The 18,589-nt window shown below is 47.8% G+C and overlaps 1 protein-coding gene across 1 annotated transcript in view; it reads right to left on the bottom strand.

The window, feature by feature from the left end:
* Positions 1-18,589, bottom strand: part of LOC126228346 (aminopeptidase N-like) — a 254,917-nt gene that overhangs the window by 102,209 nt on the left and 134,119 nt on the right. The window contains exon 5 of the mRNA XM_049942295.1: positions 15,817-16,158. Coding sequence (XP_049798252.1) covers positions 15,817-16,158 — 342 coding nt within the window. The remainder of the gene's footprint in view (positions 1-15,816; positions 16,159-18,589) is intronic.

Raw genomic sequence — 18,589 nt, 5'->3', positions numbered from 1 at the left:
ACGGACTTTGGGCGACGGCGTGTAGTGGGCATGCGGGAGGCCGGGTGGACGTACCGCCGAATTGCTCAACACGTGGGGCGTGAGGTCTCCACAGTACATCGATGTTGTCGCCAGTGGTCGGCGGAAGGTGCACGTGCCCGTCGACCTGGGACCGGACCGCAGCGACGCACGGATGCACGCCAAGACCGTAGGATCCTACGCAGTGCCGTAGGGGACCGCACCGCCACTTCCCAGCAAATTAGGGACACTGTTGCTCCTGGGGTATCGGCGAGGACCATTCGCAACCGTCTCCATGAAGCTGGGCAGGCCGTCTTCCGCTCACGCCCCAACATCGTGCAGCCCGCCTCCAGTGGTGTCGCGACAGGCGTGAATGGAGGGACGAATGGAGACGTGTCGTCTTCAGCGATGAGAGTCGCTTCTGCCTTGGTGCCAATGATGGTCGTATGCGTGTTCGGCGCCGTGCAGGTGAGCGCCACAATCAGGACTGCATACGACCGAGGCACACAGGGCCAACACCCGGCATCATGGTGCGGGGAGCGATCTCCTACACTGGCCGTACACCACTGGTGATCGTCGAGGGGACACTGAATAGTGCACGGTACATCCAAACCGTCATCGAACCCATCGTTCTACCATTCCTAGACCGGCAAGGGAACTTGCTGTTCCAACAGGACAATGCACGTCCGCATGTATCCCGTGCCACCCAACGTGCTCTAGAAGGTGTAAGTCAACTACCCTGGCCAGCAAGATCTCCGGATCTGTCCCCCATTGAGCATGTTTGGGACTGGATGAAGCGTCGTCTCACGCGGTCTGCACGTCCAGCACGAACGCTGGTCCAACTGAGGCGCCAGGTGGAAATGGCATGGCAAGCCGTTCCACAGGACTACATCCAGCATCTCTACGATCGTCTCCATGGGAGAATAGCAGCCTGCATTGCTGCGAAAGGTGGATATACACTGTACTAGTGCCGACATTGTGCATGCTCTGTTGCCTGTGTCTATGTGCCTGTGGTTCTGTCAGTGTGATCATGTGATGTATCTGTCCCCTTCCTGGGACAATGAATTCACGGTGTTCTTATTTCAATTTCCAGGAGTGTATAATGGTATGACAGATATTTAGGAACCAGGTTTTGAATTGTAAGACATTTCCAGGGGCAGATGTGGATTCTGACCACAATATATTGGTTATGAACTGCAGATTGAAACTGAAGAAACTGCAAAAAGGTGGGAATTTAAGGAGATGGGACCTGGATAAACTTAAAGAACTAGAGGTTGTACAGAGTTTCAGGGAGAGCATAAGGGAACAATTGACAGGAATGGGGGGAAAAAATACAGTAGAAGAAGAATGGGTAGCTCTGAGGTATGAAGTAGTGAAGGCAGCAGAGGATCAAGTAGGTAAAAAGACGAGGGCTAATAGAAATCCTTGGGTAACAGAAGAAATATTGAATTTAATTGATGAATGGAGAAAATATAAAAATGTAGTAAATGAAGCAGGCAAAAAGGAACACAAACGTCTCAAAAATGAGATCGACAGGAAGTGCAAAATGGCTAAGCAGGGATGGCTAGAGGACAAATGTAAGGATGTAGAGGCTTGTCTCACTAGGGTAAGATAGATACTGCCTACAGGAAAATTAAAGAGACCTTTGGAGAAAAGAGAACCACTTGTATGAATATCAAGAGCTCAGATGACAACACAGTTCTAAGCAAAGAAGGGAAGGCAGAAAGGTGGAAGGAGTATATAGAGGGTTTATACAAGGGCGATGTACTTGAGGACAATATTACGAGCCGGTCGAAGTGGCCGTGCGGTTAAAGGCGCTGCAGTCTGGAACCGCAAGACTGCTACGGTCGCAGGTTCGAATCCTGCCTCGGGCATGGATGTTTGTGATGTCCTTAGGTTAGTTAGGTTTAATTAGTTCTAAGTTCTAGGGGACTAATGACCTCAGCAGTTGAGTCCCATAGTGCTCAGAGCCATTTGAACCATTTGAACAATATTACGGAAATGGAAGAGGATGTAGAAGAAGATGATATGGGAGATAAGATACTGCGTGAAGAGTTTGACAGAGCACTGAATGACCTGAGTCGAAACAAGGCCCCGGGAGTAGACAACATTCCATTAGAACTACTGATGGCCTTGGGAGAGCCAGTCCTGACAAAACTCTACCATCTGGTGAGCAAGATGTATGAGACAGGTGAAATACCCTCAGACTTAGAGAAGAATATAATAATTCCAATCCCAAAGAAAGGAAGACCACAACAACAACAACGGACGGGTCAACACGTGGGTCGCACTCGGCCCTCGTGAGAGGCTGCTCGGCTGACATCGGCCGCGAGAGCAGCGTGCTCTATCTCAGGGCTGAGGATAGCACGCCAGCCCGTCCGTCACCTCAGCTCTTCCAGACAGTGTTTGTTTATTTAATAAAGCCGTTACACAGTCTAGATAAATCGCAAGTTTGAACTGTTTCTGGCGCTGTATGTCTGACGGGCCAGCTACGTAATCGCTACGCGCAGTTTTCTCATTTCCTTTTCCACGCTGCCCTTGCGTTCTCATCGACTCGCCACTGGACCTTTTAGGCTGTTTGGATGCCTTTCGACATTAGCTTCGCTCTGCCTCGTATTCTCTATAATTCCGAGCTTTTTCGCGAGCCGTGCGAGGCAACATCTTTCATTACTCTGAAAGTTTCAGTTTTATACCTATTTTCACTCACATTCCGGCGAATATTATTATTCTCTCGCATTGGGTCCCAGTAGCTCTTCAGAATGATAGCCAAACCTGCGTCCTAGCCAAACGCGGGTCCCTGCCACACCAGTTTGTAACTTTAAACAATGCTAATTCCTAACAACCACGCGCGTGGGCCTACTCTGATAGGATGACATCGAAGGCAAAGGAAATCAGACGTGATCTGTCGGTTATCGGCTCAACCACTATCTACGCATTATTAGTCTCGCAGTTATTAACGATTCAGATCTGACGGTATTTTTACACAGAAGAATGTTTGACAGACGAGTGAAAAATGTCCAGTGAAATATGGGCTCTAAAATGCACACCTTAAGAGACACGAGCACTTGTTCATATCCGCTACTTTGAAACACATCTCTTCCACTGCAGAATGAAAGGTATTTTTAAGTCTGCTTTTATTTCATATGGGTCCCACTGCTACTATAAGTTATGTAAAATCAAATTATTTTTATTAGTATTCAAAACCGGTTGCTTGGCGATTCTATTACTGTTTTGTCAACCTGTGAATGTATGTATGGATTCTGACCCAGTGCTGATGTGGAAGCGTACAACCGGTGTTATAAAAAATGTTAGCTTGTCCAAATGGGACGAATGATATGTACATCATAGCGTCGTTAAATATGATAACAAAATTGTTAGTCTACACCCTCAAAACTTTTTTGTTGTTGTAATTAATATTGTTTCATGGCATTTGAGTTGTTACTTAGTGGCATTTTTCGTACTATTATTGTTTCTTATATATTTGACTCCTCAGTTTTAACGTAATGTTTTACGTAAATCAAGAACGATATACTTCTAACTTCCCTCGCCAAATTGTGGGTGCTATGTTTTACATTAAGCAACCGGGTATCTTTTTTTTTTTTTTACATTATTGTTATTTTAAAGCCTGTACAACAGGCAGGCTGTCAGCAGCACACTACGCTGCTCTTTAGCCATAGAATATACAAGCAGCAAAAACAGTGAGAAGACACATAAGTTACAGAACGGTGGGCAATAAAACAGGAGACACATAGAGACAAACACGGAGCCGTTCACACTCGTCGATAATCCACACTGCTAACTGATGAGACGATGCACAAACACTGAAGATGACGATGGCACTGGTGAACGAGGGAGTGTGACGGGAACACTGAACACTAAACACGACGGCACAGACGAAACACTGATGGCGGTGATCTCCGGCGCGCGAATGTCCACTTAGCGTGTGCGAGTCCGGGGACCTGCCAAGAGGGGAACAGGGGTGAGGTGGGGGAGAGGGGAGGAAAAGGATGCCAATGGCGGAGGAGACGGGGGCAGGAGGAGAGGGACAGGGGAGGGGAGGCCCGGGGGAGGAGGGGGGAGAAAAGGAGGAGGGAGGGAAAAAGGGAGAGAAGGGAGGGAGGGTGCCCAGAGGAGCAAGCACAGGAGGAGGGCGGGAGGATCAAAGTTGGTAGGAGGGGTAGATGGAGGGGAGGAGGGCATCAGCAGGGAGGGGGAGCTGGCGGAAGCCACCTTGGGAGAGGGTAAGGAGGGTGGAGAGATGGAGACCGGGTGGGACGTGTGAATACAGGCGTGGCAGCGGGCGGGGATGGGAGAGGATCAGGGAGACGAGCGGGTGAGGAGGATCGAGTTTGCGGGAGGTGTACAGGATCCGTATCCTTTCAAGGAAAAGGAGGAGGTGGGGGAAGGGGATGAGATCGTACAGGATCCGCGTGGGGGAGGGGAGACGGATGCGAGAGGCGCGGAAGCGTATAACCATTGTTATAATAATGTTAGCTTGTCCAAAGGGACAAACGAGATGTACATCATCATGTCGGTTAAATATGATAACAAAATTGTTTGTCTACACCTTCAAAACTTTTTTGTAATGATTATTGTGTTTCACGGCATTATAATTATTATGTAATGGCATTTTCGGACTATTACTATTTTTATATATTTGACTCCTTAGTCTTAACGTAAGAGTTTACGTAAATCACGAACGTTGTACTTCTAACTTCCCACGCCAGATGGTGCCCACTATGTTTTTTAAAAAAAACTGTGTTATACCTCATTTCATGTTATTCATGTATTATTCTTTTTCCTTTTCTTTTTCTCTTTTACTTGTCCTGCACTCTGACAACTTATTATCGATCTGTTTTATGTTTTCTAAGTTGGTTTTTTCAAAAACAATACGCCATTGTATTTTAGATGTTTCCTTCCCCCTTCGTCTGCTATGTTTATTAGGTACATTTTAAATTTGAATTACTTCATGAGTCACAAATGCACAAGAGGTATTTTGTGTTAATATCTTGCAAATCCAGTAGTATTAAGCCTTCACGTGACACATGTCACATAGGGGGCGTTCCAAGCCCTGTCACACCGAGGTCTGCTGTACAGGTGCATGTAAACAGCGGCCTCAGTTTATGTGATCCGTCTAAGCTTGTGGTTAGAGCTTGATACCAGTGCCTACCAATTTTAATTGTATATTACAGGTATGTTCCTACCAACGGTTTTGTTCATACGCAGGTATAGTTGTGATTTTCGTTTTTATACTCTCTGATCGTCACGTGAAAATTTTTAACTTCAAGCGCTGAGGATGGTCACTAAGTGACCGAAAATCGATGTTGCTGACAATAAAACAACAAAATACGGCCAATGCTGATTTTCCTTACAATTCTATCCACTATTTGGTCCTGGTGCACACAACACGCCACGGAGTCACCAATCAATTATGTGTTTTATATCTCCCTTAGGGGCTGAATTTCCAGAAACACTGAAACACGTATTTTTTACTTGTAGCAGAGAAGTCAAATACCATTGTTCATACATGTTTCTTTAAAAATACTTTACCAGGTCTTTAATAATGATATAATTTCAAAAAAAATTTCACCCACTGTTTTATCCCCGCGTGGTTTAATTTCCAAAAATGCTGAAACGCACACACCTTTATTCCTGACCGGGGAACCAAATACCCATTTCCGTAGGTCTAGCTTCAAAAAGACCTTCATCCCCTATTCCACCCCATCGGGTTGGAATTTTGGACTTCTTAAACGGTGCCTCAGGTATAAGGTCCACACCGCCTCCAAATTTCAAGTTTCTATTCTTAGCAGTCTGGGCTGTGCGATGTTGAGTCAGTCAGCCGGTCGGCCTTGACGCTGCCTTTCATATATACAGAGATCAGTGGATGTCTTCAGTTAGTCAAGCGTCAGAAAACGAGTGGCTAGCTACACACTGCCTCAGAGGAAGTAATGTGGAGCTCTTGAGTCTGCGGAACTGGGTGGCCACGTCAAATCGGCTCCTGGATTTCACAATGTGTGGACACATTTAATAGAATATGTACATACTTTGGTTTGATGTTCAGCTGTTACACTCTCCTGCGGACCTGAATGTTGTTCAGAAGTTCTCTTGTGTGCAATTCTGGAATGAGGAAATTTGTGGTGTCACCGCTAGACACCACACTTGCTAGGTGGTAACTTAAATCGGCCGCGGTCCTGTAGTACATGTCGGACCCGCGTGTCGCCACTGTGTAATCGCAAACCTAGCGCCACCACATGGCAGGTCACAAGACACGGACTAGACCTCGCCCCAGTTGTACGGAAGACATAGCTTGCGACCAGACGTACGAAGCTTTCCTCTCATTTGCCGAGAGACAGGTTGAATAGCCTTCAGCTTAGTCCATAGCTACTACCTAGCAAGGCGCCATTTGTATCAGTGCTTATAGCTTACTAAAATTCAAGAGAGATGTATTCCAACAAGAGAATAAAAGTTAAGTAACATCTACGTACTTTTCTTCTTATTCATTGATAAGTCTCATGTTCCAGAACTTCAAGCCCGTCTGCGTTAGTTTAGCGTGCACCTAGCTACCTCATTGTGTCTAGACTGTATGAACTAGACACAACATTATTTGGCGACGAGTAAAAGAGTTTGTATTAATTCGTTTGTGTCATGGCTTCGCCACAATCTCCAGATGTACTGTCCGAATTTTTTCGCTTGCAGAATCAGCAGACGCAGGCGTTATTGGAAGCCCTTGGACAGCTCGTCCAGGGTCAACGTGCGCTGCCAACCGATGCGGCAGCCGCCGCTTCTTCGCTACCGCTGCCACAAAACGCTGTTGCACCTCCCTTTCGGCCATACGTGGCGGCCGAAGAGACCTGGCACGAGTGGTCTCGCCAGTTCAACTTCCATCTAGCAGCCTACAGAATTCAAGGTAATGAGCGGCAGCCGTTTTTGCTTTCTTGTGTCGGTGTGTCTACCTACCGTGTGATTGTGAAATTGTTTCCCCGACGCGACGTAGCAACTCTGTCCTACGAAGAAATTTTGTCTGCTTTAGATGCCTATTTCAAAGAAACAGTAAATGTAGTTGCAAAACGGTATACGTTCTTTCGTACAAAACGTACGGCCGGTCAGACTAATAGGGAGTGGGTTGCAACTTTGCAAGGACGTACTAGGGAGTGTGCATTTGAATGTGACTGTGGACTTCCTTATTCAGACACTATGGTGCGTGATGCAATAGCACAGAACGTTTCTGATGTTCGCATAAGGGAACAGATTTTGAAACTAGTAAATCCCTCCCTTCAACAAGTGATAGACATATTGGATAGGCAAGACACACTTGACTTTGCTCAGGCATCTTTTGAAACTTCGCCAGCAGTGTGTCACATTAACCGGCCCGCCGGGCCCGCTGCACGGGACGCTACACGGCCCTCGCGCCCGTCCGCACAGCAGCGGCAGCCTAGCTCGCAAACACGTGCGCCGCGTAAGCAAGCAACTGCAGTGAAATCATGCCCGCGGTGTGCAACTAGACATTCGCGTGAAAATTGCCCGTCACGCCAAGCTATTTGCTTTTACTGCCACAAGAAAGGACATGTTCAAAGTGTTTGCCAGAAAAAGCTTAGATCAGACAATCACACAAATTCCAGGCCTTTTGCTTCGCGCCGGAATCGAACCCAGGACAATCGGGCTCGTGGACCTTCGCCCATGGACATTCATGTAGTTCATTCCCACCCGTCTAGTGACACTTTAGCTAACAGTGACTGTGTTCGTCCCACCAAAAGTGTGCGTCGACGTCGCCGGAAATCCCGTAAAGTCGCAAGTGCTTCTGTACCTGTATCAGTTCAAATTGCACGTGACAGTCGCTCTTGTCGTCAGCAGGACAATAAACTTTTTGTGGACTTAGACTTTGAAGGCAAAGTGATACCATTCCAGCTCGATACCGGAGCTGCAGTTTCATTGCTCAATCGCGACACGTACAAACAACTGGGCAAACCGCCATTGCGTGCCGCAAATGTTAAGTTAACTAGTTATTCAGGACAGCAGATCCATGTGTTAGGACAGTGCAGCCTTATTGCAACATACAGGGGACTAACAAAACTTGTGTCATTTTACGTTCTTCGTTCTTCTAGTGCAGTGAACTTGTTTGGTTTAGATTTGTTTCAATTGTTTAATTTGTCTATAGTAAATCAGGTCCTATCAGTGAATCAGACTGTGCCTTCCGCCAGTGTTTCTAGTCTTTGTGAAGAATTTGCAGACATTTTTGCACCGGGCCTTGGTTGCGCTAAGAACTATGCTGCACATTTGGAACTGAAAGACAACGCGCAACCGAAATTTTTCAGAGCGCGCAATGTTCCCCACGCATTGCGTGATGAGGTCGCAAGAACATTGCACGATTTAGAATCTCAAGGTGTAATTGAACGTGTGCAGGCTTCTCTCTGGGCCTCACCCTTAGTAATTTTGCCAAAACCGTCCGGAAAATTGAGACTTTGTGTGGACTTCAAGGCAACTGTGAATCCACAACTTGTGACTGCTACTTTTCCTTTGCCCCGCCCGGAAGATCTTTTTGACAAACTGTGCCCGGGAAAATATTTTTCAAAATTGGACCTAGCAGATGCGTACTTGCAACTACCTGTGGACGAAGAATCCCAGCGCGTCTTAGTGGTTAACACGCATCTTGGCTTGTATCGTTTCAAAAGACTGCCATTCGGGTGTGCATCCGCACCTGCTTTGTTTCAGCAATATTTACAAACTATTTGTGCGTCGGTCCCTACTGCTGCGAACTATCTGGACGATATTGTGATCTCAGGACAGACAGAAGCAGAACATTTGCAAAATCTCCGAACATTATTTCAGGTCTTGCGTCAGAATGGTCTTCGCTTGAGAAAGGACAAATGTGTGTTCTTTGCTCGGGACTTACCCTACCTGGGGCATGTCATAAATGCCCAAGGTATACATCCGAGTCCAGAGCACCTCCGTGCCATACAGGACTTACCTGCTCCGCAAGATTTGAAACAGCTACAGAGTGTGCTGGGTAAAATTAATTATTATGCTAAGTTTGTGCGCAATGCTTCTTCCATTTCAGCTCCGCTTCATCGCTTACGCCGTAAAGGTGTTCCGTTCGTCTGGACGACGGAATGCGAACGCGCCTTTCGCCAGTTGAAATCGGCGTTACTTTCAAATACTTGCCTTACGCCATTCGATCCCCGAAAACCCCTTTTGTTGATGGTAGATGCATCGGATTTCGGGATCGGGGCTGTGCTTGCGCACAAGGATGGCTCGCATGATCGCCCTATTGCCTTTGCGTCAAAATTGCTCTCATCTGCGCAAAGAAATTATTCACAAATAGAGAAAGAAGCTTTAGCTCTCGTGTTTGGTGTTACCAAGTTCCATGACTTCTTGTATGGTCGTCACTTTACCATCATCACGGACCACAAACCTTTGACATCGCTTTTTCATCCGAACAAGCCTGTACCTCCACGTACAGCGCAGAAATTCATTCGCTGGTCACTTTTTCTCTCGCAGTACCGCTACGATATCTTGTATCGGTCCACTGCTAAGCACGGAAACGCTGATGCGTTGTCCCGTTTGCCTGTTGCTGAGGATAAAGCATTCGATTCTTCCGAACTTGCTTGCATGTTCATTGATTCGGAAACCGATGGCGTGGTCGCATCGTTTCCGATTGATTTTCATCGTGTAGCTACAGCCACAGCTGCTGATCCTGTCCTTGCTCCTGTTTTGCGTTTTATTGCTACGCAATGGCCCTTGTCAAAGTCACGGATCGAGGATCCTTTGGTTCGCCGTTTTTGTGCTCACAAGGAGAGACTTTTTGTACGACGTGGTGTTTTGTTGTTGCGTTCCGATAATGATCAATCCCGAGTCGTAGTCCCACGTTCGTTACAGTCCTCTGTCTTAAAGCTTCTTCACCAAGGTCATTGGGGTATAGTGCGAACGAAACAACTTGCTCGTCAGCACTGTACTTGGTTCGGAATCGATGCTGCGATTACAAATATGTGCTCCTCTTGTGTGGCGTGTGCCGAACAACAATCCGCACCGCCGCGGAAATTCTTTGCATGGCCGAACGCCACTTCCCCTTGGCAACGCTTGCACATCGATTTTGCTGGTCCATTCTGGAATGCTCGATGGTTGGTTGTGGTCGATGCTTTCAGTAATTTTCCTTTTGTTGTCCGGATGTCTTCCACGACGTCTTCTGCCACAATCCAAGCCTTGTCTGCTATCTTTTGCATTGAGGGTCTTCCGCAGACTATTGTTTCCGACAATGGCCCACAATTCATGTCCGCAGAATTTCAGTCATTCTGCAAGGCCAATGGTATTCAACATCTGACATCCGCGCCGTTTTCGCCTCAGTCAAACGGTGCCGCTGAACGATTGGTCCGGACTTTCAAGTCACAGATGTTGAAATTGAAAGAGTCGCATTCTCGGGAGGACGCATTGTTGCTCTTTTTGTCTTCGTATCGCTCTCAGCCCCGCGATGGTCGCTCGCCGGCTGAGTTGCTCCATGGTCGTTCTCATCGCACCTTGATGTCTTTGCTGCATCCGCCACATCAGGTTCCTGTGCAGCGGCAGACTTCTGCTTTTGCTCCTGGCGACGTTGTCTATTATCGCACCTATCGCGGTTCACGGCGTTGGCTCGCAGGGCGCATTCTTCGCTGCCTCGGCCGCGCGATGTATTTGGTTTTGGGGGCCTCTGGTGAGGTGCGTCGGCATCTCAATCAGCTGCGCCTCTGTCGTCGCCTGGGTTCTGCCGCTCCCCGTCTGCTTTCAGCGACGGTGCCGTCAGGTCAGCGCCCTGGGGACCCATCTACTGGCTCGCCTCATCCCCAGGTGTTACCGACGCTGCCTTCCATTTTGCCTCATGGCGTCGCGCCGCCGCCGCCGCAGCCGCCGCCGGCGCCGCCCGCAGCGGACGCTTCGCTGCAGCCGCCTGGCGCCTCCCTGGGTCACGCGCCGCCGCTCGCTTCCAGTGACCAGCCGTCCTCCGCCATGGACCTCTTGCCCGCTCCGGACCAGATGTCGTCTTCGCCCGTCGGGTGCTCCGACCACATGGAGGTCGACCCTTCGGCCCCTCTTGTCTCCTTACGTGCGCATACACCTCATGTTGACGTGCACCCTGGACTAGGTTTGCAGGCGTTTCCTAGCTCCCCTCGGACCGAATGGCCGGGTGCGGGTGGCACAGCCTCGCCTGTTGTTAGGCTCCCCACCTCATCGCATACGTCAACATGGGGTCCTCCCCACGGCGGGCGGAAGCTTTATCTCACGACCGTTCGCCGATTTGCGGGGGAGGAATGTGGTGTCACCGCTAGACACCACACTTGCTAGGTGGTAACTTAAATCGGCCGCGGTCCTGTAGTACATGTCGGACCCGCGTGTCGCCACTGTGTAATCGCAAACCTAGCGCCACCACATGGCAGGTCACAAGACACGGACTAGACCTCGCCCCAGTTGTACGGAAGACATAGCTTGCGACCAGACGTACGAAGCTTTCCTCTCATTTGCCGAGAGACAGGTTGAATAGCCTTCAGCTTAGTCCATAGCTACTACCTAGCAAGGCGCCATTTGTATCAGTGCTTATAGCTTACTAAAATTCAAGAGAGATGTATTCCAACAAGAGAATAAAAGTTAAGTAACATCTACGTACTTTTCTTCTTATTCATTGATAAGTCTCATGTTCCAGAACTTCAAGCCCGTCTGCGTTAGTTTAGCGTGCACCTAGCTACCTCATTGTGTCTAGACTGTATGAACTAGACACAACAAAATTCTACAACATTTTTCAGTAATGATCAGCAACAGCTTTTGGATTTGCCTCGGGTTTCGCACGCAGACGTTGTCGAAGCTTTGCTTCTGAACATGTCCAGTCACGAAAAAGCTTACTTCACTGGACAGCAAATCGTATTGGAGGAACACTGGTTTTCGGATAATCGTCGCAAAAATGGCAGTGCAGCTAGCGAGTCTGTTTTGGCCAGGCTTTAGTTTATATGGGCGAAGCTTCATATAGTCAATATGCGGCACAGTGAACGTCGCGATTGCTGTAAAGTTTGTGCACGTCGCCGAGCTGAACGTCTAGGACGCGTGTGTTCGTGCAATAGGCGCACTCGCTCGTGGTTCTCACACAAGTGGAACTCTTCTCGAGCAGACTGGTGACCGCCTGTTGGAGACACTACCACTCGCCCTCACCCGTCTTACCCACCTGACTATACTCGCCGTGTCGTGTTCAGCCAAATGGCGGTCCTTACATTTCCACTGCGCTGCATTTCGCGTCTGCACAAACCACCGTTCCGTCTACAATGGTGTAATGAAACTACTCTGAATACATCGTGTTCCAAAACATTATGACCGTTGTCCACCTCGACACTGGATGCTGCCTGGTGGCGTTGCGGGCACGTGACGCGGTATACATATACGGAGGATCACCCTAGCCAAGATATGGGCTGCAAAGGGGTACATCCAAGAAAGGGCAGAGCCAGTAAACGAGTATCCCGAAAATGGCTACAGTTGTGAGCATCTATGGAAAGAGGTAGGACAGTGAAACTACCACTAGGCGCTAAATGGTAACATGTCCACGACTCTTCGCAGAACTTGGAGTTCGGAGACTTGTCTGTAAAGTAGGATAGAAGGCGACCTGTGACATCTCTGCCGAAAGAGCACAATGTCGGTGCACCCGCAAGTGTTTCGGAGCACACCGTTCGTCGTACATCGTACGTTGTCGAACGTGGAGCTCCGGAGCAGACAACCCCTACGCGTTCACATTTTGACCCGACGACCTCGTCAGTCACGATAGTAGTGGGCACGGAACCGTCGGGATTCGACCGATGCAAATGTGTCGGTCCTTCGGGTGAATCACGCATTTGCTACGCTCGGTAGATGGTCGTCATCGGCGGCTCGGAACGTGCAGCGCGCCACAGACACAGGCTAGGGAGAGCGATATTATCCTGTGGGAGACATTCTCCTGCGCCTGTGGAATTAGTGACAGCTGTGAACCACCTGCCTCCCTTCGTGCTCGATGTCTTCTCGGACTGCAATGTCATCTTTCAACAGGATAAATGTCCGCGTCTCGGAGCCAGAACCGTGCTGCAATGCTTTGAGGAGAGTTACAGTGGACTGATGTTGATGCCCCGGAAACCAAGTTTGAGTTTTCTAAATCCGATGGAACCCATCTGGGCCGCTATAGGGCGCCATCACCGCGTACGGATATCAGCGGCTCGTTATTTACCCGAATTACATGACTTGTACGATGTCATATAAAGCCACATACCTCTACAAACCTATCAAGAAACTGTCAGATATGTAGGATCAGTGATGTATTTCAATCCAAAAACGGACAAACAAGCTATTAATCAAGTGGTCTTAATGTCTTGGGCCATCAGTGTACGTACCAACTGTAATTTCCAACACAAGATGTTTTATCACGTATTCTACGACACCCTTTTCTTAGATAAAAAGTTAGCTTATTATTTTGATGACTGTAAATGTCAGAAAGGTGTGTAAGCATGAAGAAATTTAATAATCTTTGACCAATGTGTTGTTATCTATGTATTTAAAAAAAGTGGGTTATCAGTGGGTAAAGTATGTTCAATGTGTGTGTGTGAATTACTATGGGATCAAACCGCAGAGGTCATCGGTCGCTAGACTTACACACTACTTAAACTAACTTATGCTAAGAACAACACACACACCCATGCCCGAGGGAGGACTCGGCCCTCCGGCGAAAGTATGTTAGTTGCTGTAGTTTGCCGAGAGAAACTGTGTATGACCGCATATGGTCAAAGGCGGCCGAACGTAGCCATTATACCTAAATAACAATGCTCTAAAATATCTGTGTATAATAGTGAACCACAAAGAAAAGGTGTTATTTCAAATTTATTAAATGATTTCAAGAATATACCAACAAACTGGAAGCCGAAATGTGTTCATTGTTTTCATTAGAATTGATACAGCAAGATCAAACATATGAACTCCTGCAAATGCAAATATTTTGTAGACGTGAACCACGTGGAATAATGAAAAAGAATTTTAGGACGTAAGTACCAGTTACATTGACCAATCAACATTTCTGAACTTTCCACCCTCTTTGCTCAGTCTGCTGTTACGAAGGCTGAAGTATATGTCCTGTAAATCAACAGAGGCAGAATTTAAATAACTAATTTGTATCGGTAATTATAGGGTGGAGGGTTAGAATGAGGTCATCAGTCCCCTAGAACTTCGAATTACTTAAACCTAACTAACCTAAGGACATCACAAACATCCATGCCCGAGGCAGGATTCGAACCTGAGACCGTAGCGGTCGCGCGGTTCCAGGCGGTAGCGCCTTGAACCGAACGGCCACCCCGGCCGGCAGTAGAGGTTGGTAATGTCATCTGATAAGAACTGAGCATCTTAGGGAAGATTTTTACCTTTCAGTTCTTCTTCTAGTATCATGCTGTTTCTTTATAGAATATATTGTTTCATATGTACAATTTTTGATCAGTATGTTTTTCAGTTTTTGTGATAGTTTGTGTGTTGCGCTATTTATAGAGTGTACCATGGGACGTATTGGAATACGTACCCAGTTCGTGAAGTTGTGCGTGCATTATGCTGGAGCTCAGTGCATTCGAACGTGGGCGAATTGTTGGGTGCTTCCGTAGCCAAGGCAGGCGGCGTGTTTAGTGTTCCACGAGGCACGATGCCGAAGATTTACACCGCAAACAGGGAAAGTGCAAAAACATCATCCGATGTGACAAAACGCAGGTGAAGTGGGAGCCGAGTGGTGGTGACGCAAGATCACTGAGGAGGATTGTGGCGACACCTGCAAAAATCACTGCAGAACTCACGAGTTCTGTCAGTGCAAAATACGCAACGATGTTAGATACATAAGCGGCAAACTGCAGGTAGGGCTGAACTCGTCACTGATGAAAATTTTGCCCATAGCAGGAAAATGCGGTGTCCAAGCGAAAGAACCTGAACTACATATCAGCGGAAGACACTCGTGTGGTCGGGCGAGTCTCGTTTCACACCGTCCCCGACTGCTGGCCGGGGTCGCGTCCCGCAGTGAAACGAGGCGGGGGTTCGGTGATGACACGGGTCACCATACTGTCGTGTGATCACTCTGCAAAGTCACACTACTGCGAAAGGACTGTGTGAGCATTTCGGCTGCTGAGGCCCGTCCCACGGTACGACACGGCCCCCGGTCGCATGTGCCTGAGTACGAGGATCGATCGTAGCGTCTACCCCGGCCTCCGCAGTGGCCACATCTCGACGTTACTGAGCCTTTGCGGTATACTTTGGTGAGAAGGGTGCGCGGTTGCCACCCATCTCCATCGTGGTCACCTGAAATTTCCACTGCTTCGGAAGGAGAATGGTGTGAGGTTCCTATGAAGACCCTACACGGTACCTGTATTTATCTATTAAGCGACGACTGAAAGCAGTTCTCAAGTCCAGCTGGGCACAGTAATGTGTTGTGTTTTTGGTGTTCACATGTTTTTTCCGCCCCCTGACCCCCCTCTTGTACTTCACGATGTCATAAAAACTGGGATGCACGAAAAATGAGCTTTTCTTAAAACTGAGTACAAATTACCGAGACTGTACTCTTCCACTGTTTGATAATGAGAGCACTTACGGACTTCCGACAAACTTAAAACATAATTAAGGTTTTATGTCTCAACCGTAAAGGAGTAACACGTTAACTATCTGCCAAGTCGTCACACATATGAAATCGTTTTACACATTGGAGATCGAGTCCTTAAAGCGCCTCGCGAGTGAGGGTTACTGTTGATACACTAACAACGAGAGGTCTTCAGCCAGTTCTGGTGGTATAATTAAAATGCACAGGCACGGAGCCGGCAGCCGGCCTACCTGTAGGTGACGAGCCCCCAGTTCTCCATGGCGCCGGCGCTGAAGTCCGGAATGGCGACCTGGTCCATCTTGGTGTTCATGTGCAGGAAGTAGTCCGGGAAGAGGCGGCCGTACGCGGCCAGCGAGGCGGCGGCCACGTCCAGCGCGAAGCCGCGCTGCGCGGCCAGCTCCGCCCTGGACCACACGCGGATCGGACCCTCGGTCTCGGTGGCTTTCCTCTCCAGCGCGCCGAACGTCTCCTCGTGGTACACCACGAACGCCACCAGGTACGTCGACATCGGATTCGTCGTCCCAAAGTACACCGGCGTCCGGTTCGCTACCGCAGCTGCTGCCGCAGGTGACCTAGGACACGTTCACAGTAGGTGCACTTAGTGCATAATGCATTTATTCGAATTACGCAGTAATTCGAGAATAAACGTTTCAATTTTTTTTTATTTTTACCCCTTTACTTTTGTTTCACAGTCCTACATTTTCGTTCTTCAGCCGAGAGTGTTTACGAAACACTAGCTTTGTAACTGTGACATTGGGTGTCCCTCCTACAGGTCGTCAGGTGTTACAGTAGGAACTTGCAATTTCTTTTCTATAATGCGTAGTTGACGCCACTTCAAACAAATTGTTATCGTCACTTGTTTCGTGCGACGCGAAATGTCGACTGAATGCGTGGGTTTGTTTCGCGTTTCAAACAAACTGATTTTAAAATCGGAACAGAGCGCTGCCAGATTAGTCCGGTGTGTAGGCTACGTACTGACAGGGACAGCACAGCAGCGCCAGCACCGCCCCGGCGTGCAGCGCTGCTCAGTCGCTGCTGGGGTAGCCTACCGGCTGTACTTCATCTTCCACTGTGCCTTTTAATTCGTACCGGCAAAATCAATATCGATCGCACTACACTAATCTGGTAGCACTCTGTCGAGTGGGAACGTGAAATTACACTTTCAAAATCATTTTGTGTGTGTGTGTGTGTGTGTGAGTGAGTGACGAGAAAGAAACGCACACTTTCCGTCGACTCTTGGCATCGCATGAAAGACGTGATGAGCAGGATGCGTTTGGGCTGACTCCAGCTACACGTTGCAAGAAACAATTCCAGATACGTGCCAAAACTTGAGAGAAAATGCGCTTGACAAAAACCCTGCATCTCTCTCTCTCTCTCTCTCTCTCCCCCTCTCTCCCCCTCCTCTCTCTCTCTCTCTCTCTCTCTCTCTCTCTCTCTCTCTCACACACACACACACACACACACACACACACACACACACACACACACACAGAAACACATACACCCACCTACACACATAAGTATTGACCACTCAGCCGAGATCTTAAAATCTGTGATCTATAAAGCATGTAGCTTAAAACATTATCGAGGTGTTTGAACTGTAGATAGCGTTAAATAGGAACAGATCGAGCCCGAACTGCGGATAAGGAAAATATATTCGACTATATGGGAAATTTTTATAATAACTTGCACAGCAAAATCGATGATGATATTTTAGTCCCACGCGAATTCGATGCTCCTGTCTCCCGAATTGCAGGAACATTCCCCTAAAGAGTCAAAAATGCTCTAGACAAGTTCGATAAAAGGAACTACTCCTGTTAGTGTCGAACTCGGCGTCGATATTTTGAAACTGACAGATGAGATATCCATAAATCCTTTAGCTTCAACATTTTCCAGTTATTTACACAGCGAAACATTACCGTGTATCTGGAATGAAGCCAAAACAGTCCTGATACTTACACAATGACTGCCGGAATGAGCACTACACTCGACCGGGCTCGACCAGGCTGGAATCTGGATTTTGCACAGGATTTAGTACACTCGACCTTATCCTCACACCGAGCGATGTGGCGCAGTGGTTAACACACTGGACTCGCATTCGGGAGGACGATAGTTCAAACCACCGTACGGCCGTCCACACTTAGGATTTTCGTGCTTACCCTAAATCACTCCAGGCAAAAAATACTGGGACGGCTCCTTTGACAGGGCACGGCCGATTTCCTCCCCCATCCTTGCCACCATCCTAGCATGTGCTCCGCCTCTAATGACCTCGATGTCGACGGGACGTTAAACACATCCTCACTGCGCATGAAACAATAATATTAAAACAAATGCGTAACATCTACCTCTTTGCCTTGTCGTAATAGGTTTTGGGAAGTCATTCGATTCGATCAGTCACTCAGCTGCGTTTAAGGTTCTAACTCAACGGCAAAGAGAACACGACCGTATCAAAATCTTTTACAACAAATACAACACATGCATAGCACTTATGAGAGTTATTTAACAAATCAAAGCATTTTCTGTTGAAATGAGTGTAAATAGAGGTGTCTCCAAAGCTAGTTTCAACGGCCCAAGAAAAAGCAACGTCTAAATTCGACTGAAAGAAAGAAAGGGAATCCTTACACAGTCCTGGGCATATAATCAGCAATCGCATAAGCGGCGACATGCAACAGACAGGAGGTCTACTACACGCTGCGTTTTGCCAGTGGTTCGCACTTCGGGGACTGACACGCCTAACAAGTAGCAATGAGGCCTCTCCGTACGTGGATGGTTATAATTAAAGCTTCGCTATTTAAAACGTTATAGCACGGAAACTAATTACCGTACACGCACCAAACTCGGTAGGGTTAAGGTCAAAGACATGGGGTAGAGAAATAATGCTGAATCGATTCAATTAAAACACTTTTAATATGCTGCTACAGTACATAATACCATTACTGCTTCAAAAGCGGCTCAGTACGGCACCCATCAGTGTGCGGAAGAGTCTGAAAGCGCAGGATCGCA

This window comes from Schistocerca nitens, unplaced genomic scaffold, assembly GCF_023898315.1.
Source record: "Schistocerca nitens isolate TAMUIC-IGC-003100 unplaced genomic scaffold, iqSchNite1.1 HiC_scaffold_363, whole genome shotgun sequence".
NCBI classification, from domain to species: Eukaryota; Metazoa; Arthropoda; class Insecta; order Orthoptera; family Acrididae; genus Schistocerca; species Schistocerca nitens.
This window is presented reverse-complemented; position numbering and strand designations above follow the sequence as displayed.